The sequence below is a fragment of the Mobula birostris genome, chromosome 1 (assembly GCF_030028105.1).
Source record: "Mobula birostris isolate sMobBir1 chromosome 1, sMobBir1.hap1, whole genome shotgun sequence".
Taxonomy (NCBI): Eukaryota; Metazoa; Chordata; class Chondrichthyes; order Myliobatiformes; family Myliobatidae; genus Mobula; species Mobula birostris.
Genome location: NC_092370.1, coordinates 187,303,992 through 187,328,916, shown reverse-complemented (window position 1 = coordinate 187,328,916; position 24,925 = coordinate 187,303,992). Strand labels below are relative to the sequence as shown.

At 40.6% G+C, this 24,925-nt stretch overlaps 1 protein-coding gene across 6 annotated transcripts in view; it reads right to left on the bottom strand.

The window, feature by feature from the left end:
* The window catches only part of npas3 (neuronal PAS domain protein 3), a 1,076,641-nt gene that overhangs the window by 12,036 nt on the left and 1,039,680 nt on the right, over positions 1-24,925 (bottom strand). For all 6 annotated transcript variants that reach the window (XM_072267408.1, XM_072267391.1, XM_072267401.1 and 3 more), the window contains 3 exons: positions 17,562-17,755; positions 16,841-16,947; positions 6,930-7,077 (listed from right to left, as the gene is read on the bottom strand). In XM_072267408.1, coding sequence (XP_072123509.1) covers positions 6,930-7,077; positions 16,841-16,947; positions 17,562-17,755 — 449 coding nt within the window. The remainder of the gene's footprint in view (positions 1-6,929; positions 7,078-16,840; positions 16,948-17,561; positions 17,756-24,925) is intronic.

The window sequence follows — 24,925 nt, the reverse complement described above, 5'->3', positions numbered from 1 at the left end:
CTAAAATCCGCTTACCATCAGCTCCCCATCCGCTGGGAGGACCGCCCTTACACTGCCTTCGAGGCGGACGGCAGGCTTTATCAATTCCTGCGCGTCCCCTTCGGTGTCACGAATGGTGTATCTGTCTTCCAGAGGGCAATGGACCGGATGGTGGACCAGTGCCAACTGAAGGCCACGTTCCCATATCTGGATAACATCACCAGCTGCGGTCACGACCAGCAGGATCACGACAACAGCCTCCAAAAATTTCTCCAAGTGGCCAAAGCTTTCAATCACATATAACAAGGACAAGTGTGTATTCGGGACCACCCGACTTGCTATCCTTGGGTGTGTTGTGGGGGCCCTTGGGTGTGTCGTGGAGAATGGAGTCATTGGCCCTGACCCCGACCGTATGCGCCCCCTGTTGGAACTCCCTCTTCCCAATACCCTCAGAGCCCTCAAAAGGTGCCTGGGCTTCTTTTCATATTACGCCCAATGGGTCTCTAACTACGCAGACAAGGCCCGCCCCCTGGTCAAGTCCGCCACATTCCCCATCTCTGCCGAGGCCCGCGCGGCCTTCAGCCGCATAAAAGGGGACATTGCCAAAGCAGCAGTGCATGCGGTGGATAAGGCCATTCCCTTCCAAGTAGAGAGTGACGCCTCCGACTTTGCGCTGGCTGCTACCCTCAACCAGGCAAGAAGACCGGTGGCGTTCTTCTCCCGTACCTTTCAAGGCCCTGAAATTCAGCACTCCGTGGTAGAGAAAGAGGCCCAGGCCATAGTGGAAGCTATTAGGCACTGGAGGCACTATCTCGCCGGCAAAAGGTTCACCCTGCTAACTGACCAGCACTCAGTCGCATTCATGTTTAGTAACCAACAGCGGGGCAAAATCAAAATGATAAAATTCTGAGGTGGAGAATCGAACTCTCCACCTACAACTATGACATCATGTACAGGCCTGGGAAGCTCAACGAGCCCTCCGATGCCCTATCCCGGGGAACATGTGCCAGTGCGCAGATCGACCGGCTATACGCCCTACATATAGACCTTTGCTACCCGGGAGTCACCCGGCTTTTCCACTTCGTGAAAGCCGGGAACCTGCCTTACTCCCTTGAGGAGATCAGGATGATGACCAGGGACTGCCAAGTCTGCGCAGAGTGCAAACCGCACTTCTACCGACCCGAAAAGGCACAACTCATCAAGGCCACCCGCCCCTTTGAGCGACTGAGTGTTGACTTTAAGGGCCCCCTTCCCTCCATCGACCGCAATGTGTACTTTCTTAACGTAATTGACGAGTACTCGCGGTTCCCCTTCGCCATCCCCTGCCCCGACACCACTACCACGTCAGTTATAAAAGCCCTGGGCAAGCTCTTCACTCTGTTCGGATACCCATGCTATATCCACAGTGACAGAGGGTCCCCGTTTATGAGTGACGAGCTGCGCCAATATCTACTGGCTAGGGGAATTGCAACCAGTAGGACCACGAGCTATAATCCCCGGGGGAATGGACATGTAGAGAAGGAGAATGGCACAGTGTGGAAAGCCACACTCTTAGCCCTCAGGTCAAAGGGACTGCCGGTCTCTCACTGGCAGGAGGTCCTTCCCGAGGCACTCCACTCCATCCGCTCCCTGTTATGCACGGCCACCAATGCCACCCGTCATGAGCGGCTCTTTTCTTTTCCCAGAAAGTTGACCACCGGGACCACCCTACCAACTTGGCTGACGTCCCCGGGGTCAGTGCTGCTCCGGAAACATGCGAGCAGCAATAAATACTCCCCGATGGTCGAGAGAGTTCACTTACTTCATGCGAACCCCCAGTATGCCTACGTGGTTTTACCTGATGGGCGGGAGAAGCACCGGGCCCCTACCCTGAACACTCTGTGGTGACTATTGACCCTGTACCCACCGATGTATGTACCCACGAGACACTGTGCACTCCAAGCCCTACACAGCCACCACACGACACTCCCATACCGGGCGCGACACACACACACGAGGGATTACCAACGCCTAACGTGTTGACACCTCAAGTCAGGCCGGAACCAGCATAACCGCCGTCGCCGATGCAATCACCCCCGGTGCTACGTAGATCACAGCGACGGACTCGACCGCCTGATAGACTTGACCCGTAAATATACTTGTTTTAAATATTGTCAGTCACTTCACCCCGCGGGACTCTTTTTAAAAAAAGGAGGGGTGAATGTGGTAAACCATGTATATATGTTGTAACTGGGTTACCTGTCTGGACACGCCCCTCTGCTGACTGCCCCGTGGTTCCTCCCACAGAGTCCTGAATAAAGGTGATTTCGCCCTGCTCCTCCCCCTTATTCCAGGGGAAGACACTCAGCATGGAGGTCGTATTGTACAGCGAATAAAAGCCTTTCAGTATTTTACCTAACTTCAGTCTTTTGGAGTTATTGAAGGTGCTTCACCACCAGCCCCCCCCCCCCCCCCCCGTTTTTCACAGGGATTTCTCTGTGATTCCTTTGTTCATTTGTTCCTCCCCACAGATCTTCCTCCTGGTACTTATCCCTGCAAGCACAGGTGCTACATCTGCCCATTCAACCCCTCCCTCACCCCCACTCAGGGCCCCAAAAAGTCCTTCCAGGTGAGGCACCACATCACCTACGAATCTGCTGAGGGTTGTCTCTCGTATCTGGTGCTCCCGATGCAGTCTCCTCTGCATTGGCGAGGGCCGATGTAGATTGGGGGATAGCTTTGTCGAGCACCTTTGTTCCATCTGCAAAAAGCAGGATTCCCTAGTGGCCAGCCATTTTAATTCTAATCTCCATTCCCATTCCGACATGTCAGTCCATGGCCTCCTCTACTGCACGGTGTGTAGGAGCAACACCTTATATTCCTTTTGGGTTGCATCCAAACTAATGGCATGAACACTGATTTCTCCAACTTCCGGTACCTTGCCCACCCAGTTCCCTCTTCTTCAATTTCCCACTGACTCCCCTTACTTCTCCATACCCGTCTGCCAACTCCCTCTGGTGCCCCTTCTCCTTCCCTTTCTCCAATGCTCCACTCTTCTATCAGATTCCTTCTTCTGCAGCCCTTTACCATTCATTTCCTTAGATACTGCCTGACCTGCTCAGTTCCTCCAGCATTTTGTGTGTGTTGCTAAGGAATTCTGGCTGCTCAAGAGAACTTTGGCCTGAATCCTTTGTGCTTCTATCTTCCGGCTGCATGTAATAGAGTCTTAAAGAAGATGCCAGAAATGCAAGATGGTCACCAAAAGGGAATTTGATGGAAACCTCTTTTTTCAGAGAGTGTTGAGAATGTAAGACTCACTACCACATGGAGAAATTGATGTGAATATTTAGAATACTTTGAAGATGAACCTACTTAAATACAGGAGAGTGAGAAGAATGGAAGGATAATTTGATTGGATTAGAAATATAGAAGGAGGAGTCTTGTGCGAAGCCATAATACTGGCATCAATCAATTGGATTGACTGGACAGTTTCTATGTTTTAATCCCTGTGCAAATCTAATACATTATTTAACAGTGTGAAGCATCAAAGATATATCAGATTCTGACCGAAGCCTTTGATCAGGAATGGTTTTGCAAGGTGCATTTCTTTTAACCATATGAAGGAATTTCATCTAAAGCCCAATAATTCCTGTGCTGATGGTGCCATTTGTTTAGTTTACCCAGGGTGCTCAATACAAATAAGTATCAATACAAAGATTTCCAAATTGCAACGGGCTTCAATTGGAATTAAGTGTTTTTTTCCCCCTTTCACCCCATTTATATTGATGCAGTTCTTGACTAGCAAATCTTAGCACAAATAAATCTATATTAATAATTTTAGATGAATAGGTCCCTTCTGTTTATAGATATGACCAGCTTTCATAGTAAAATTAAGCAAAACTAATGAACATGATAAGGATTCAAATTTAGATTTCATGAGTTAGAGAAAAATCAGATGTCCTAATTAATGTGTGAAACTGAAGCTCGACTTTGAGTATTAAAATTAAGAGGGACCTGATGAACAGTACACTTGAACCTGCTTTTAAGTTTATACTTGTGTGTAGGTATGCAGTTGTTATTTTATTCTTTATTTTGATTAATTGAGAAGCTATTGATCGGAACATCTCATTGCTTGACACACTCTCATCAACTGACTGATTTGTGGGAGGCTCCAGGTTTCTATGTTGCTCAGTAAGCAAATGTTTTGAGCTAAGCAAAATCAGATCTACATAAAATATTGACTGATTTCCCTTTTGTTTCTGGAAAGTCTCTAATTTAAATTTTATATGCCGTAATCATATATGGTCAAAATCAAGAACTTACTGCTCTATAGCCAAATATCCCATATCACCTTTCTTGGATCTAGTACATTATGTCAAGACACCACATTATTTTCATTTGAATTGTAGTAATGGAATACAGTTTGTATCAATCAGCAGTTTAATCTGATTCACAATGTGTATTTATATGATCCATAGACTTATATCTCATGAAATGAGGAGTTGTCAACTTATTCACAAATGGCAAAATCAAATGAAAAGGGGAAATTACCTTTTACATGTAGATGCATCATTACCGTTATGGTATTAAAATTAAGTTTATAACATAGCATCCTTTGTGCTTATATCCAGTTTCAGATCATTTATGTCCTTCACCTTCATTGTTTAGTCATTGTTGAATCTGTTTCTTCTGCTTGACAGAGGAATGTGTGTGAATTTCCTATTGTCATCAGTATTAACCTCTGAGCAGCAAATAAGGGGCACCTATTTATAATGCTTACTGATTTGCCCAATCTTTCTCTGGCAGCTAAATCAGATCAATTTCCTATTACAGAGACCTATATTTATTAATCTGGATAAAACTTTTAGACAAAGGTAGTTTAAACTATAATCAAACTTTGGTTTCCTGGTTGAACACTCAGCTCATTACTGCAAGAGCAAGAATACTATTCATAATTACCTTTCCAAGATAGGCAGAGGCAGTAATAAGTAAGAGATGATATAAACACAAACATGATCGTAGGTGCAGTTGCACTATAATTTATATTTCCTTAATTATGTCCGGTTCATGTGATTAAACGAGTGTTAACAAGCCACTATCAAAATAGCTGTGAGGTAGTAACTAACACTACATTGCCTCTGATTTTGTTTTATATATATTTATGTTTTTATGGTTTGATTCTTCTCATTTCTTAATTATTCAGATTATATGACTGAGCTATTAGTAATTGAGTTGCTAGAAATAAACTGTTTAATGGCATATAACTTAGTGTAACCATTTTTCCACATTGTATTTTGCAGAATTGTAGCAGATATTTTTATCTCCATAAAGGTCCACCATATTTGCAAATATTGTAATAAGCACAGTCAGGACAAAAATTTGATGGAAGCAGAAGATAGTAGACAAAAAACTCACTTTCACAACTGCTTGAGGAATGATTAATATGTAGCAGGTTCTCAATTCTGATTAATGTGGCACACCTGTCCTCTAGTTCTGCCCAATGTGAAAGCTTAACTGACCACATGACTTTCTTCAGTGAGAATGCATCATTAATTTGCTTTAAAAAGTTAATTGTAGTTCAAGGGAGAATCAACAGAATGGGAAAGTATAATTAGATATGGAAATAATGTCTTTTAGACACCAAATATCTCAAAGGTATTTTATAGACAGAAGAAACTTAATTATCAAAATAAATAAAAGGTTAGATATTGAGTAGTGGTGGGGAAAAATGATTCATTTGCCAACAACTGTGAAATTTGCAAATATATCCAGAAATATTTGTTAACTAACTAGACAAAATAATCAAAACTATTGTTCTTACAATCACAAAATAAAAGTATATTAATCAAAATATATCAATACATTTTGTATACAGCATACTCTTGCAAGAAGTTTATTAACCATATACAGTGTATTGCAGTTAAATGAATACTTGCATCTCAAAAGTTCTAAAGAACCACTGATACTAACAATATCCTTGGGCAGCACAATAATATTTGGCAAAACACAAATAAGAATGAACCAAGCTATTAAGTATTTGTCATCAATAACATCTACTGAAGTAATTGTAATCTCACATTCCCTTGGTAAATTGGCTGTATTTGTTACCCATTTTACCACCAGCCTAGCTTTTCCTTTCATTCAAATGGCCCTGTACATCATGGGTAAAACCCTCCCAACTATTAAGCACATCTACATGAAACGTTGCTGTAGAAAACCGGCATCCATTATCAAAGATCCTCACCACGCAGGCCATGCTCTTTTCTCGCTGCTGCCATCAGGTAGAAGGTACAGGTGCCTCAGGACTCACACCACCAGGTTAAAGGACAATTACTAGCCACCAACCACCAGGCTCTTGTTCAAAAGGGGATAACTACACTCATCTTGCTTCTGGTGTGCCCACAATCGATGGTCTCACTTTAATGCTGCCTGGCCTGCTGCGTTCACCAGCAACTTTTATGTGTGTTGCTCTCACTTTAGGGGCTCTTTATCTCGTTATTTCATGCTCTTGTTATTTATTGCTATTTATTTATGTTTGCATTTGCAGCGTTTGTTCATTGATCCTGCTTACAATTACTGTTCTATAGATTTGCTGAGTATGCCCGCGAGAAAAAGAATCTCAGGGCCGTATGTGGTGACATGTATGTACTCTGATAATAAATTTTACTTTGAACTTTTGGGTCCAGTCTTCTATTCCCAAGGGTTTTTTAAAAGTTACCATGAATGTTACATTTTCTGTTGGAAAAAATGTCTCATTTAGTCCAGATAGGGATGTTGACATGTTGATGTAAATGGGTAATCAAGTAATGTGTAAATAGTGTACATAAAAAAACATGAGCAATAAAAACTACAGTAAATACTTCAAAATATATGTCTGTTGAATCTAAAACTAATCCTAAAGGCATGTACTACAGGGAACTTCTCAACACTAATCATCAAATCCACTGCATAGCATGACTGCATTTTCTTACCTCAGAACGTAATTAACCCAGATAACATTTTTCTCACTGGCATTTTTTGCATTGAATGCAATAGTGGCACTGGACTGGATCCAAATGTAGCCTCCATTTTTCTGCAGCCAGCGATAGTACTTTGTTACACATTGGCCCTTATTCAATACTAAATAAAGAAGATTAATTTCCATTAGTAAGGGTAGTAATATAGAAAGAACATTAAACTTTACAAATGTAAAATAGAGCTCATATACCCACTTACAAAGAATAAACAACTTGCTTTCACCGATCTTGCTCTTGTAAATAGCTGCTTTCAGACCAGCTATTGCCCCCTCTATTCATTAGCACTAGGGCAGGTTTATCTCACAACACTTTTCAGGTCAAGAATTTAGCATATTAGAAATCTGACACCTCATTTGATGTACCTTGTCATCTTGCTAAGTGTTGGAACATCACAAGACTGTTTCAGAAAGCTTACAGGCATCCAATCATAGGTATGATATTGAGAAAAATTGCACAAAGAAAGGTTTCTGCTTCTACTTATTTTCGAAAGGTAAGAATATGGCTTTCAAATATCTATCACATTATTTTCATTGTCAAACCTTGGTACATTAACAAATGTTGCACATAGTAGCACTTGTGCAGTGTTACAAGTTTATGCTTCATTATATGAAAAAAGTGCATTTGCTATGACTGTTGCCACTTGGCTAAATGTATTCACACAGCACAAGGCAAAACTTGTAGAAGAACGTCACTATTAATTCTCAAGTATCCAGAACAGATTTTCAATTAAAAATAACATACTTATTACAAAACTTGACCACAAGATGGTGCATTTTCCTCACTACCCACTTTTAGGTCTGTGACTATACAAATGTTATACTTCTGCTAAAATGAAGAAACTCTAATTATGGTAATAAATCTGATCATCTTAGCTGTGAAATGGTTTTGTCAACTGATACATATTTCCATTAATCATTTGCAGCTATAAATTAGAACAAGATGGAATGTTTCAGAGCAACATATTTCATTTACCAGTATGTTCAATCTGTCTGTTTAATTGCAACTAATAAGTGTCAAATGTACAACCACTGTGTAAATTTTGAGCAAGGCAACTGAAAGGAACATATTCTTCATTGGTAATGAATTTCAAGAAAAACGGGTTAATCTTGTAGTTCGTTGGTCAATAAAAGTAATGTATCAATGACTAATAAGGTAGAATTTGCATAAACAATAAACATTGTACCAGGAATAATTAGCCATCATATGACAAATCTCCTTATAAAATGATAAATGTCTTCAAAAAATTGAATCTGCTCACAGTCTCAATAAACTACGCTGAATGTGCAATCAGGCTTTTGTTTTGTAATCCTGAAACATATCCAATTGGCTAATCGTTCTATAAAATTCAAAGGTCAAGATAAGACGTTACATTTATTTCTGTTAATTATTAATTTATTTTAGTGCTTAAATTATTTATTCTAATTACTGTCAAATGTTTTCGGAGAAGTTTTCATTGGTAAAGCTTTTCTAACCCAGCCACATCAAGTAGTTCCCCTGGTCATCATCTATTTCCCTATTAGTCTACGCATCTAGTGTACCATTCTTCACTGCCTGTGTGAACTACAACTTCACCTCATCACTAACCACATAAAACCCTTCCATTCCTGCTTTCTGTAGGGCTCACTGACTTCCTGGCCTGCTCATCCCTCCCCACCATCAGTCCCTGACACTTGTCTCTAAACCTCCTCTCTCATCACATCCGGGCCCCAGATAGGTCCTTTTGACGAGGCAGTTCTTCACAAGGAAATCTCACAGATTTTTACAATTGCATCTAGTACTCTCATTCTGGCACCTCTACGTCACTGAGACCTGACATAAAACTGGGTGACTGCTTCACCAATCACCTTGGCTCTATTGGCTGCGACCACCTGGATCTCCCAGTTTAATTCATCTCACAATTCCTACACCAACATATCTGTCCTCAGCCCCTTTCATCACCAAGTTGAGGATAAACTCAAACTAGAGGAACAGCACCTCTTAATCTACCAGCCTACAAGTTGGCAGGGTGAACACTCAATTCTCAAAGTACCTGTAACTGCTCCTCTCTGTCTCTTTCCTCCCTCCTCCTGATCCACTTGGCTCCCATCAACATGTCTCTTTCCCTTCCTCCATCAACTCCAACAGCCCATCATCCATCCCCTCCTCCCACTAGTTCCCCTCCCCCACTATCCCCACTTCCCTCCCTTTACTTCGTGCTGCAGCTTCCTCTCCAATCAGATTCCATCACCTTCAGCCCACTGGCACTTCCCCTATCACATCTTGGCTTCGGAGACCATTCCCACTCTCACCCCATCAGCCTTTCATCCACTCCCAATTTGGATGTAACTATTGCCTCCAGCTTCTGTCCACCCCTTCATTCCACCTTTTTATACTTATCTTCACCCCTCTACCATTTAGTTCAGATGAAGAATCTCAATCCAAAACACCAATTGTTCCTTTTCCTCCTAAAATATTGACAGACTGTTGAATTCCTTCAGCGTTTTGGGGTGTCTTCACATCAAGTGATTGCATAGTTCAAGCATGTGCAGCACCCGGGCCTTCAAGGCTGGTTATACGCATTTGGACCAGGTAAATGCAGAGTTATGAGAGAAGTGCTGTAAATGTGGGGAATGAGTTCCCACAGCAAAAACTTGGCTGAATATTAAAGGATACTATCGAACAGTATGATGGCACATACCTCACAGCACCAGTTACACGTTCAAACCCGACCTTACATGTCATCATGCGTCTAACTCTAGTCTTACTGACTCACGTACCTAGGGGCAGTAAACAGACCTCGTGCCTCTGCCTGCAGAGAACTCCAATCCTGGTACCCAGCAACGACTCGCTGACCTGGGGGTGGGGGGGCACCAGGCCCTCATCCTCGTTGGCCCGCCTGGCCAACATCCGACCACGGATGTCCTTTGTCCCACGTCCCCGTCACCCCGGGCCTTGAATGTGGAATGCAGAATGCGGAGCGGAGACCTATACTCTAGCTTGACCTTTAATTCCTCCATATCACTGTTCATAAACCCTAACCTGACCCTTAACTCACTTTCTGTTCCCCTAAATCATCCCTACAAACCTAAAAAAATCAAACAACTCTGAACTTAGTGATGGGGATCATAGCTCGGTGCCATCTTGACTGATCAATTCGCATTGGATAATCAATAACTTCATCTATCTAATAGCTGTTTAGGACATTACTAATTTATGCTTCAGTTATACAGGGTATTTGTGAGACCTTATCTGGAATACCACATACAGTCCTGGTCTTATTTAAGGGAAAATGTTAAAGGTTTTGAAGCAGAGGACAATTGTGAGACAATATCTGGAATGGCCATGTCTTTGTTGAGAGCTTGAAAGGACTCAGCTTTTATCTGCTGCGGTTAAAAAATGTGATATGATTGAAACTACAAAATTGTGAGTGGTCTTGATAGGATGGATATAGAAAGGATGGTGGCTATGGGAGAATTTAGAACCCAATATCTTTCTTTATAAAAAAAATATGGGGTTGCCCGTTTAAGACAGGAGTGAGACAATTATTTTCCCTCTGAGGTTTGTGAGTCTTTGGAACTCTTCCTTACTTGCAATCACCTGTCCAGCTCTTGGCTCCATCCCTCCCCCTCCTGTCTTCTCCTATCATTTTGGATCTCCCCCTCCCCCTCCCACTTTCAAATCCCTTACTAACTCTTCCTTCAGTTAGTCCTGACAAAGGGTCTCAGCCTGAAACGTCGACTGCACCTCTTCCTACAGATGCTGCCTGGCCTGCTGCGTTCACCAGCAACTTTGATGTGTGTTGCTTGAATTTCCAGCATCTGCAGAATTCCTGTTGATTACATACCATCAGTTGGCTAGCTCTCTCTGTAACCTCAGCCATCAGTGTGGATGAATTTAAAACCCCAGTTCATTCTTTGTAAATAATAAGAGGTTGCCCATTTAAGACAGGAGTGAGACAACTCTTTTCCCTCTGAGGTTTGTGAGTCTTTGGAACCCTTCCTTAAAGGGAAGTGGAAGCAGAGACTTTGAATACTTTTAAGGAAGAGGTTATAATCAATTTAGCCATGATTTTATTAAATGGCAGATCAGGCTTGAGGGATCAAATGATGCACTCCTGATGCTAATTCTTACAGAGCTGTAAAGAAATATGGCAGAGAAAAAGGCCCTTTGGTCCACCAAGTCTGTCAGCATAATGCTATTACAGTGGCAGGTGTAAAATCAGGGTTCAATTCTGCTGCTGCCTGTGAAAAGTTTGGATGTTCTCTCCATGAATCAGAATCAGAATCTCTGGCATATGACGTGAAAGTTGATAACTTAGCACCAGCCGTTTGATGCAATACGTAATCTAGCAGAGAGAAAAAATAGTAATAATAAATAAAATAAAACATAATAATAATAAATGAACAAGTAAATCAATTATGTATATTGAATAGATTAAAAAATGTGCAAAAACAGAAATACTGTATATTAAAACAAAGTGAGGTAGTGTCCAAAGCTTCAATGTCCATTTCGGAATCGGATGGCAGAGGGGAAGAAGCTGTTCCTGAATCACTGAGTGTGTGCCTTCAGGCTTCTGTACTTCCTACCTGATGGTAACAGTGAGAAAAGGGCATGTCCTGGGTGCTGGAGGTCCTTAATAATGGACATTGCCTTTCTAAGACACTGCTCCCTAAAGATATCCTGGGTACTTTGTAGGCTTGCACCCAAGATGGAGCAAATTAGATTTACAACCTTCTGCAGCTTCTTTCAGTCCTGTGCAGTAGCCCCTCCATACCAGACAGTGATGCAGCCTGTCAGAATGCTTTCCATGGTACATCTATAGAAGTTTTTGAGTGTATTTGTTGACATGCCAAATCTCTTCAAACTCCTAATAAAGTATAGCCGTTGTCTTGCCTTCTTTATAGCAACATCGATATGTTGGGATCAGGTTAGATCCTCAGAGATCTTGACAGCCAGGAACTTGAAGCTGCTCACTCTCTCCACTTCTGATCCCTCTAGGAGGATTGGTATATTTTCCTTCGTCCTACCCTTCCTGAAGTCCACAATCAGCTCTTTTGTCTTACTGACGTTGAGTGCCAGGTTGTTGTGGGCTTCCTCCCACATTCCAAAGCTGTATGGTTAGCGTTATTGAGTTGTGGGCATGCTAAATTGGCGCCAGAAGTGAGGTGGCCCTTACGGGCTGCCCAGCATAATCCTCACTGATTTGATTTGACACAAATGATGCATTTCACTGTGTGCTTCAATGTGACAAATAAACTTAATTTTTAATTATAAATGAATTCTATTATTTATTCTCACCACATTCTAATTAACTTGTCCCAGATTCTACCACTTACCTATAAACTAGGAGCAATTTGGTTGCGAAGCTGAGTGATAACAGGGAGAATGGTGGAAACTCCACACAGCCAGGACCCAAGATTAAGATTACACTGGATTTTAGCACAAAATCAAATCAATCTCTCCTTAAAGGTTTAATCCAGAATTTGTAGTCAAAAGAATGCTACCTGCACTTACTGATGACCTGCAAGGAAAATTTAGACTTATGAGGGATTGCTGAGATAAACAAGCTCAATCCTCATTGTTCACTTTATCTACATGCAGTCAGTTCATTGAAATTGACTGTTAATTCCGTAAATCAGGTATGATTTAGTGCATATTGCACAAGCGGACTCTCTGTCATAAGTTATGAGAACCTCTGCAAGAAGTCCAACATTTGGAACATATACAATATGTGTAAAATTTTGCGAACTGCTACACTTTGGAACAAACATCACAAAGATGGCATATTTTACACAAAGGCATGTTGGAACTTAGCCAGGTAAATGCCAATATGTTCCTGTAAAATCTTGTTCTTAATACTTTCGCTATGTTGTTTCTTCACTTCTTGACATTTTTTGTGTCCAACAATAGCTGCTATGACTAATTATGCTGGGTAAACAGCTAAACATACACTCAAGCTCTCGGTCAGCACTCGCTGGAATTTAGAAGGATGAGAGGGATCTCATTGATATCTGCCGAATCTTGAAAGGGCTGGATAGAGTGGACACGGAGAGGAATTTTCCAGAGTGGAAGAGTCTTGGACCCGAGGGCACAGCCTCAAAATAGAAGGATGTCCCTTTAGAACAGTGGTCCCCAACCTCCGGGCCGCGGACTGATACATTGCCGCGAAGAACGCAGTGGTGCAGCGGTGGCCAGAATGCACCCAGCACATCTTTAAGAAAAAAGCTGAAATAAACAATCTAATTAATTAGGTGCCACCCAGCACGTAAATGTCGGCCCAGATCAGAGGTGACGCAATCGCAATAAAAAGCAGTAATCTGCTGGCGGGACTCAGTAGGTTAAGCAAAATCTGTGGGAGGAAAAAAATTGTCAATGCTTCATGGCAAAATCTTACATCAGGACCTTGTATCGCATGACTTATTAAAATACATTTCTATAGTTTTATTTAAATCATTCAATTTAGATCCTATTCTAGTAATATTTAGTATTAAATGTGCACATAAATGCTTTAGATATTCTTGATATGTGTCAAACTGTATTGGACTATTTCCTATATGGTAAATTTAGTTTTATCATCAGAATACTGAGAAATATCTTTAACTACTGTAGTAAATTGTAACTAGTGTACTATTGGTTAATGTGTTTTCAACAACATTTAGAATATGGACATTATTCTAATTACAACTCAAGTTTAGTGATAATTGGAATAAACTTATCTATCAATTACTTGGCACAATCCCATTTATGGCATGTGTTCACCCACATTTTCTAAAAGTTGCACAAGTTCTTTAACTTTCCTTGACGACACAGCAGCCTACCAACTCAGAACCTTCCCATTCCTCTCCTTATCTCCTTGCAACCCATTTGCTCTCAATGCCCATTCACTCCCCTGATTCTCCTACAATCCACTAACTAGGATATTTAATAGTGGCCAGTTAACCAACCAGCACATCCCTGGGTACAGAATAAACCGAGGCAGACGGAAGAAACCAAGAGAGGCTCTGGGAGAATATGCAATGTGGACACCGTCCGAGGTGTTTCTGCCTGTTGCATCACAGTGTCACCTGTAATCAATTTTCTCAGGTAGATATTTTACTGGGCTAGCTATGGTTTCCTGCCTTTGAATTGCAAAGGTAAGAATTTTATTCCCACTCTATAGATTTTAGTTGGGTAGTTCTTTTTTGCAAATCTGAGGGAGTTATGGCACTATTCGAGATGCAGCCTTTCAGATGAGATGTTAAAATAAGGCTACATTTACCTGTTATTTCAAAAATAAGTATTTCACTAGCCACTAAACTGTTCAGATTATTTAAAAGGTGCTTTAGAAATGCAAACTTTTTGAAATGCATTGTGGGCTTTGCCTTTGGTTGCATATGAACATGTCATATGGTTTGGGTGCAAACCTTCTAAAATTAATAATCCTGCACACTCTGTTAAATCTACACCCACTCTCTACAATTTGATTATGGAGAACATTTTGTGGATAATGAAAAACAGGTGGGAGTAACAATAATCAGTACATTTGCAGAACATTTAGTTCTGCTTTTATCAACAAGATCAATTATTATGTACCATAAGTTGGCTCGCTCTCTCTGTAACAGCCGTCTCATCCAAAACAGGAAACCAAAAATGCTCCCATATCCCCAGCTATAGAATTAAGTGTTAAAGAGAGCATCAGCTCACCTTCACTGACTTTAAAATGAATGTTTGGCATGTATTGAATGCAACACACTGCAGTTACCAAGGGTGTGTTTATGAGGCATGCAGTGTATGAAACTCAGAAAAGTGCCCTCAGAACATTGAAGGTGAGTACTGGTAGTTTCTAGCAATCACCTCTTTAGCTGGCAGGAGCAGGGCAATATAGGTGACAAGTGCTAGTAAATACCAGGGTCTACAAATGGAATTATATAGCACATTTAAATCAATAGTTGCCTATTAAATTTGAGGATCCCTGATCTTTGGTTAGTTTCCAGTGCTGTCGATAATTGAGGCTCCAATGCATACATTATTTGTCAGAAAATTTCTCAGCCATTTATTTACAACTTATGATTCTTCTACCTGGTGTACTGGCAGAGTCCTGACATGAATTGCAAATATTTTCAAGTAGTTCTCCAACTTTGCTTCTCATAGTTCTTGAGTAGTTGATGCATTTTACCCATTTCTGACAACATCCACATGAATGCTATAAATTACCCAAAGCAGAGCAGTGTGCAAGGGAGATTGGTGTACTTTTGTGGGAGAAGGAATGCCTTTCTCATTGTTAATGCATCCAATTCCATAACACTCCTTCCTGATTTGATAACTGACAAAATTACGAACTACAAGAAAAAAAACACTTAAATTTCTGTGGTTGAAATATCGGCATTTCAAATCAAACTTCTGTCAGATGGAAAATGGTTAGAGATGCCATCAGCATCCTCCAAATATTAATCACAAATGTGTTACACAATGAATGAATCCTGGTCGGTAGCACAAAGAATCCTGAGTTCTGAAGAAGCATTTTAATAACTTCTGTGAATCAATACATATAGGATTCTCTAAATGATGACATATTGTAACATCAATCTCTAATGTTATTGGCCGTTGGCCAATGTCAGTCTATGTTGGTAAACAGCAGCTGTTCAAGAGGGTATGTTGTATTTGTCTATATTTGTGCTTCCATCCCCTGAGAACTGGTTACCCAACACTGTGGCAGACATGAATAGAAATGGTGATTAAAATGCATGTGTACATTAATAACACTGCACCCAGATATAGCATTAATTATTGCTACAAATATGAGCAATCATAAGAATAACAGAGAAAAATAATTCATCATTCAAAAGCTTTAATGATCTGAAATGCTTGGAAGGTGCTTATTAGTTGAACATGTTAACACTGATAATTTTTGGTTCTTTTTTAAGTTTATGCATCTGATTTTTCTTCAATTAAAAAAAACATTACAACAGTATTCCCTACATGCCCTTAATTTGGCAGAAGCACCAAATTACAAATCATCCTCACCAGTTTTTATAAATAACACTGAGTTTGTGCACTATTCCATCATGGGGAATGGACGAGGGTAGCCTGATCCTCGGTGATTGCAAAACTATCATAGGATAATCAAACATGTAAGGAAATAGGGAGTTCTTTTGCATTTTTCTTTAAATTTTCTTCTCTTATTGCATTTGTGTCCAGTGAGTACACACCAGGTGTGTAATTGGAAAAAGAACCCCTAGATCTAACCCTGTGTAGCAGAAAGCGTCAAAGCACTATCAGAATGAGTCATCACACTGGTATTTTGATATCACTACCAATAATTTAATTTTTCTTTATTGTTGAAGCACATTTGGGATCCAGTAAAATATCTCAGTTCAAAATTGAAAACATTTGTTACTAATTGGACATAAACATATGAAGGATTTATTTTACACTCTCTGGACTTTGGACCTTTCATTATTCAGGATGGCTGATGAGTGACCTGATCTAAAGTAAATATGGAATCTCTTCCATATTCTTCCATTATCTTGTGCTTGGAATTTTGCATCCCACTCCCTCCCCTTTATTATCACAGGACAAATAGGTTCAGGAGCTACAGCATTGTGTCTTGGGACTAAATTCTAATTAACCTTTCTCTGCACAAAATACTGGAATCTGATTATCAACTTCAGATAGACATCAAAACATATTCATACACAGCTGTTATTAAAGTCTGGCCCCAAAATACTGTAGAGCATTTCCTTACAAACATCTATAAGCGTGAACTTATTCCTGCTGAGACATCTTTGGGTTATTTCTTATTAATATTCTTGAAAGAATACTTCACACTTAACACAATTGTCTTCTCAGGAAAATTATTTTAGGAAGCTCATTTTGCAGAGTTTTTATAGAATTAATCGTATACTCACAATCCAAGTGACTATGCCTGATCCCTTCCACGTCCTCAGCATGAATGAAGTAATAGCATCTTTTACCCACGATATCTACTGGAGTTAGGTCCATGTAGTCACTAATACTGCAGTTTTGAAGCAGAAATGAAACAACATTAAAAGTACAGATCCTTGAAAGAGTAAATTGAAACAACTTGAAAGCACATTATAGTAAAAATATTTATTTACAACAATCTAATGTTGATAAATTTGTCAATCTAATGTTGACAAATGCTGCAGATACGCTATTTCCAGCGTTTCTCGGTTTCTATTTCAAACCGTATCGCATCTGCAGTTCTTTTGCACTCTGATTACATCATATTTTGATTGACACATTCGATGGTAACTAAAAACACTTGAAATTGCAAAAATGGACAAAACCAACAGAGAACTGTGATGGTGAATGTAACCAAGTATAAAATAAATATAAGCTAACAGATTCGTGGGTCCTCCGTTGCTTGCCACATGTCTGTGTGTACTCAGGCGTGTAGGAAGGTTTGTTGTTCATAACATTCTTGTAGAATTCGAGTGGGGTGGAGAGTCACGGAGATCTGTTGAGCAGTTGAGACTGTCACTCATTGTGAGCTGCCAGCAGTGTCAAGAATTATGATTAGGAAAAAAAAGTGACAGACGGAAATCTCCACAGATCTTCATTTAAAAAAAAGAACAGGAATATAAAGTAGAGGGAAAAACTGCTTACCGGTTTTCACAGTAAACTATACTTAGGTCCATATTTACTCTGGTGACAAACATCTGGCAGTCAATCCGAACTTCATTTATTGTTGGAGGAGGCAAAGCATGAGCCACAACGACTAGACCAATGATTTGAGTGGGCAGTACACGTCCATGGGAATGAGAAACTCGCAATCTTAACCGTCCTGTTACATGAATGACCTAAAACAAAATAATATCGCAAGGATGTGTAAATACTAATGGTCTACCAGATTATTGGTGTTCAACGATCAAGGCATAGGGAAATTTGATTCACTTTAACATGGTAATCTTTCTAAATCTGGCTGCAATCGATTTACCTTATGTCTTTCTCTGGACTAAGCACATCTTTCCTCCCCCCCCCCCCCCCCCCCCCCGCTTTCCGCGGGGATCACTCCCTAGGCAACTCCCTTGTCCATTCGTCCCCCCGATCCCTCCCCACTGATCTCCCTCCTGGCACTTATCCTTGTAAGCGGAACAAGTGCTACACATGCCCTTACACTTCTTCCCTCACCATCATTCAGGGTCCCAGACAGTCCTTCCAGGTGAGACGACACTTCACCTATAAGTCGGCTGGGGTGATATACTGCGTCCGGTGCTCCCGATGTGGCCTTCTATATATTGGCGAGACCCGATGCAGACTGGGAGATCATTTTGCTGAACACCTACGCTCTGTCCGCCAGAGAAAGCAGGATCTCCTAGTGGCCACACATTTTAATTCCACGTCCCATTCCCATTCTGATATGTCTATCCACGGCCTCCTCTACTGTAAAGATGAAGCCACACTCAGGTTGGAGGAACAACACCTTACATTCCGTCTGGGTAGCCTCCAACCTGATGGCATCAACATTGACTTCTCTAACTTCCGCTAATGCCCCACCTCCCCCTTGTACCCCATCCGTTATTTATTTATATACACACATTCTTTCTCTCTCTCTCCTTTTTCTCCCTCTGTCCCTCTTACTATACCCCTTGCCCATCCTCTGGTTTTCCTCCCCCCCCCCCCCCGCTTTTCTTTCTCCCTGGGCCTCCTGACCCATGATCCTCTCATATCCCTTTTGCCAATCAACTGTCCAGTCTTGGCTCCATCCCTCCCCCTCCTGTCTTCTCCTATCATTTTGGATCTCCCCCTCCCCCTCTCACTTTCAAATCTCTCACTAGCTCTTCTTTCAATTAGTCCTGATGAAGGGTCTCGGCCCGAATCATCGACTGTACCTCTTCCTAGAGATGCTGCCTGGCTTGCTGTGTTCACCAGCAACTTTGACATTTGTACTTATTAAGGTCTTGCTAACAATCAATGAGAACATTCAAGAGGAAGTATCACTTGGTGCTTCTGAAAACAGAGCATTTAACTATAGATCATATCTGTGTTTTACAGTTGAATCAAAGATCAATGGGAAAATCAAAAGGCCTTTAAATCCCAATCTATCCCTCTATCAGAGTCCTGTAACAAACATAGATTGTCTCTGAAATTCCCACACTGAAAGGCAAATTTACCTAAATTGTTATTAAATGCTCTAAAAACAAACCAGGAAATTATAGGTGGTGAGCCTGACATCAGTAGTGGGAAAGTTATTGGAAGGTATTCTAAGGGACTGAATATATGAGTATTCGTATAGACATGGACTAATTAGGGATAGTAAGCATAGCTTTGTGTGTAGTAGATCATGTCCAACCAATCTTATAGAGTTCTTCAAGGAAGTTATCAGGAAAGTTAATGAAGGCAAGGCAGTGGATGTTGTCTACGTGGACCTTATCAAGGTATTTGATAAGGTCCTGCATTGGTCAAGAAGGTTCAATTTCTCGGCATTCAAGATGAAGTAGTAAATTGCAATAGATATTGGCTCTGTGGGAGAAGCCAGACAGTGGTAGTAGATGATTTCCTCTCTGTGGAGGCCTGTGAATAGTGGAGAGCCTGGGGTTTCGGAGTTGGGTCTGTTGTTGTTTGATATCTATATCAACGACCTGGATGATAATGTGGTTAACTTGATTAGCAGATTCATGGATGACACCAAGATTGGGTGTGTAGTGAACAGTGAGGAAGACTATCAGACCTTGCAGCGGGATTTGGAAGAGCTGGAAAAATGGGCTAAAAAAGGGCAGGTGGAATTTAATGTGGACATATGTGAGGTGTTGCACTTCGGTAGGACCAAAATGGGTAGGTCTTACATAATGAACTGTAGGGCACTGAGCAGTGCAGTAGAACAAAGCGGTCTGGGAATTCAGGTCCATAATTCATTGAAAGTGGCATCACAGGTAGATAAAGTCATAAAGAAAACTTTTGGCATATTGGCCTTCACAAATCAAAGTATTGATTACAAGAGATGGGATGTTATGCTGAAATTGGATAAGAGTTGGTGAGGCCTAATTTGGAGTATTGTGTACAGTTTTGGTCACCTAACCACCGGAAAGATGTAGATACGTTTGAAAGAGTACAGAGAACATTTACAAGGATGTTGCCTGGATGGAGAACTTGAGTTAGACAGAAAGATTGATTATGTTAGGACTCCATTCCTTGGAACATTGGTCTGGCTTTGGTGGCCCAGGGAGAGCACAAAATTCAAAGTTCAAATTAAATTTATTAACAAAGTACATATATGTCACCATATACAACCCTCAGACCCATTTTCTTGTGGGTATACTCAATAAACTGAATAACCATTATAGAATCAATGAAAGACCGCACCAAAAGGATGGGCAGCCAGTGTGCAGAAGGTAACAAACTGCAAATACAAAATGAAAAAAGAAACACTGATAATGATAATAATTAATCACCACCCACTTAGATAACCACAATATACTTACAGAAAAAGAGAAGGATGCTGAAAGGTTATTAAAGGATATAAAGGACAATTGACAATAGATTCTGTAATTCTACATCAAACCTGGCAGAAAAACAGAAATCCTTCATGTTGTTATATTGACTACCAAAAAGCATTTGATTCTGTGCCACATTCATGGTTAATAGAAAGTAATTAATATGTATAAACTACACCCAATACTTATGAAATTTGCACAACATCTGATGATGCATTGGCATACTATATTCAACCTATATATTAACAACCAAGAAAGAACAACCAGCGTTATCAAAATAAACCAAGCATTTTCGAGGGCAAATCTCTAAGCATGCTATGGTTTTGTCTAACTTTAAACTCACTCACTAATATACTGAATCAGACAAAAATGTTGTTTCTAATCAGAAACAACCAAACAAATTATACCTTGACACACTTTCCATACATGGATGATTTGAAATTAAACGCTCTTTCATCAGTAAAGCTGCAATAATTAATTCAAATAGTAGAACTGTCTTCTAAAGATATAAACAGGAACACTGGACTAGATAAATCCACAACATTAAACATAAAGAAAGATGCAATAGAACTAATAGAATATGAAACACAGCAGCAGGATACAACTGATGGATGGATATCAACAGGCAAACAAATACCATAGTACAATCAAGGGAAAACTTTTGACAGAATTTACTTCAAGGCTTAAGAAAATCTGCCAAATGGAGCTCGATAGTAAAAATATAACAAAGGCAATTAACATTTTCGCTAAACCTATATTATCATATTCTTTTGACATAATAACTTGCAAAGAAGAATAAGAACTGAGAAGACAAATTTTAGAAAACACTGCAGTATGTATACTCTAATGTGCTTAGATTAACACTGCCTAGGACAAAAGGTGGAAGACGGATACAGACATAAAAAATTTACACAACAGTCAGATAAAATCTTTCAGGATATATGTCCATCAATGAAAACAGGATTCAGCATGCCACGAGAGCATATGCTATCTGATGAGAAGTATACAACATTAACTTAAACAAAACCACAACCTAGAAAAATGAAGAAATCTTCACTGTAAAAGAAAAAGTTAACCAATGGAAGAGCATGAACCTCCATGGAAGACATCCCCATCATATGAGCAGACTAGATGTTAACAAGGACGTGTCAAACACCTGGCTCATTGTTGGAGACCCCTTCCCAGAAATAGAAGGTTCCTTGTGGCAATACAGGACCAGGTGGTTAACACAAAAAAAAAATGACTGAAAGTGCATAATAAAAGACCAATAAATTCAAGATGATAAATGCAAAAAAAGCCAAGAGAAACTAGAAACAATCTAACATATTACAGGATCCTGCAGCAGTTTAACTCAATCTGATTACTTACATAGACACAATCAAATGGCAAATATCATTCAGCAATATCTTGCTTTAAAATACAAACTTATAAAAGAAACCATACCTTGCCATAAACACATGCCCGATCCAGTACTATAGTCAGAGTTCCACAAATTATATTATGACCGATCTGTTATTATAGAGAGGACAATCCATAATAACTGTTCCGATATAAAATCAGGGGCAGGTAGTTTTGAGGAAGTAGAGAAGCCACAGAAGGATTTATACACATTAGGAGAATGGGCAAAAAAGTGGCAGATGGAATACAGTGTTGGGAATTGAATGGTCATGCACTTTGGAAGAAGAAATAAAAGGGTTGACTATTTTTTAAATGGAGAGAAAATTCAAAAATATGAGGTGCAAAAGGATTTGGGAGTCCTTGTGCAGGATTCCCTAAAGGGTAATTCGCAGGTTGAGTCTGTGGTAAGGAAGGTAAATGCAATGCTAGCATTCATTTCAAGTGGATTAGAAGATAAAATCAAAGATGTATTGTTGAGGCTTTATAAAGCACTGGTGAGGCCTGACTTGGCGTATTGTGAGCAGCTTTGGGCCCCCTATACAAGAAGTGATGTGCTGACACTGGAGTGGGTTCTAAGGAAGTTCTCAAAAATGATTCAAGAATTGAAAATGAGGGTAACCTATTTGGAACTTATTGAATGTTGAAAGGCCTTGATAGAGTGGATGTGGAGAGAATGTTTCTTATGGTGAGAGAGTCTAGGACTAGAGGACACAGCCTCAGAATAGAGGGATGTCCTTTTAGATGGACATGAGGAGGAATGTCTTTAGCCAGTGACTGGTGAATCTGTGGAATTCATTGTTACAGGTGGCTGTAGAGGCCATCTTTATGGATATTTCAGGCAGTGGTTGATGGATTTCTTAAACAAGAGAGAATCCGCAGCTACCGGAAATCCAAGCAACACACACAAAATACTGGAGAAACTCAGCAGGCCAGGCAACATCTTTGGAAAATAGTATAGTTGACGTCTTGGCCTGAAACGTCAACTGTACTTTTATCCATGGATGCTGCCTGGCCTTCTGAGTCCTTCCAGCATTTTGTGTGTGTTGATAGATTCTTGATTGGTCAGGGCATGAAGGGATACAGAGAGAAGGCAGGAGATTGGGGCTGAGAGGAAAATTAGATCAACCATGATGAAATGGCGGAGCAGACTCAAAGGGCTAAATGCTCCTATATCTTTTGGCCTTCTGGTCTTAATATTACAGGATAAACAAGCCAGAACAACTTACTTCAAAGATATCATCATTCCAAACACACATACCATGCAGAAATCAGTAAGTGAAAAACACCAGAAAAATGCTGAATTAAAAGAGGACATTGAAAGACTTTGGAACATGAAGAGGGTATACATTGTCCCAATGTAATATCTGCAACTGGCATCATCCCAAAGTCACTACACAATAGCATTAAACAATTAGGCCTACACAGCAATATTTATGTAAATCTCCAGAAAGCCACAATACTAAACTCCATTAGAATAGTCCAAAAGTTCCCAGCAATTGAAAAATGAGTGTGCTTCGTTACGCATGTTCCTCAAGTTTTACCAGTTTGAGCAGAGAAACATAAAAATACAATAATAATAATAATAATAAATAAATGAGAAATAAATATTGTGAACATGAGGTGAAGAGTCCTTGAAAGTGAGTCCATAGTTTGTGGGAACAGTTCAGTGATGGGGTAAGTGAAGTTGAGTGAAGTTATCCCCTCTGGTTTAGGTAGCTGATGGTTGAGAGGTAATAACCGTTCCTAAACCTGGCAGTGTGAGTCTCGAAGCACCTGTACCTTCTTCCTTAAGGCAGCAGTGAGAAGCAAGCATGACCTGGGTGGTGTGGGTTAGGGTTAGGGTTAACCCTAACCCTACTGCTGCCTTCCTGTGACAATGCTCCATGCAGATGTACTCAATGGTGGGAAGGGATTTACCTGTGATGGATGGGCCAAATCCACTACTTTTTGCAGGATTTTCCATTCAGGGACACGGGTGTTTTCATACCAGGCTATGATGCAGCCAGTCAATATACTCTCCACCACACATCAATAGAAGATTGTCAGAGTTTTAGATGTCATGCTGAGCTTTGCAAACTTGTAAGGAAGTAGAGGCATTGTTGTGCTTTCTTTATAACTGCACTTACTGGGCCCAAGACAGATCCTCTGAAAAGATAACACCAAAGAATTTAAAGTTGCTGACCCTTTCTGTCTTTGATCCCCCGGTGAGGACTGGCTCATGGACCTCTGATCTGGTCAGTAATCAGCTCTTTGGTTTTGCTGCCGTTGGGTGAGAGGTTGTGGTTATGCCACCATTCAGCCAGATTCTCAATCTCCCTCCAATATGCGGGTTTGTAACCACCTTTGATTTGGTCTATGACAGTAGTGTTGTCAGAAAACTTGAATATGCCAATTGGAGCTGCGCTTCGACACACAGCCGTAAGTATAAAGCATGTAGAGCAGTGGTCTAAGCACACAGCCTTGGGGTGCACCTGTGCTGATGGAGATTGTGGAGGAGGTATTGTTGTCCATCTGAACTGACAGGGATTTGCAAGTGAGGAAATCAAGGATCCAATTGCACCAGATGGTTTTGAAGCCAAGGTCTTGAAGCTTATTGATAAGTTTTGTATTGATTAGCTTATTGATCACAAACATTGTTCAGGGGAGCAGGCAAGTCTTCCCATATGTAGGTGTAGCTCTTAGAGAAGGGACATGCTTAGACCACTAGCTCTAACCTGGCTGTGGGTTCAAAACTGGCTGGTCACTTGCAGCTGTATGAACTGTCTATGGGCAGTTTCAGGTTGGCCAATGGCTGGCTAATTGTGGATTAGTTGCTTCATGATGCCGGATGGGTAACAGTTAGAAACTTAATCCCAGTTATGCTGTTGCTGGCTTTGCTGCCTGGCAGGCATCTGAAAACTGAATAGCTGCTTTAGGTTGGTAGAGGGTATGCTAATCCAAACTTGTAATTATGATATAGAGTGTCTGGGGCAGGAACTCAAGATAGATCACCTGTATCTAGGTTGTCATCCTCAGCTTCTCTGTTTTGTGAAAGTGGAGACTTCCAGTACAATTGATTCCACACTGCCACTATATGTCTGTGCAGTTGAGGGCTAAGTGTAAAGCAGCACATATGGATAGCAGATGAGATTGTACATA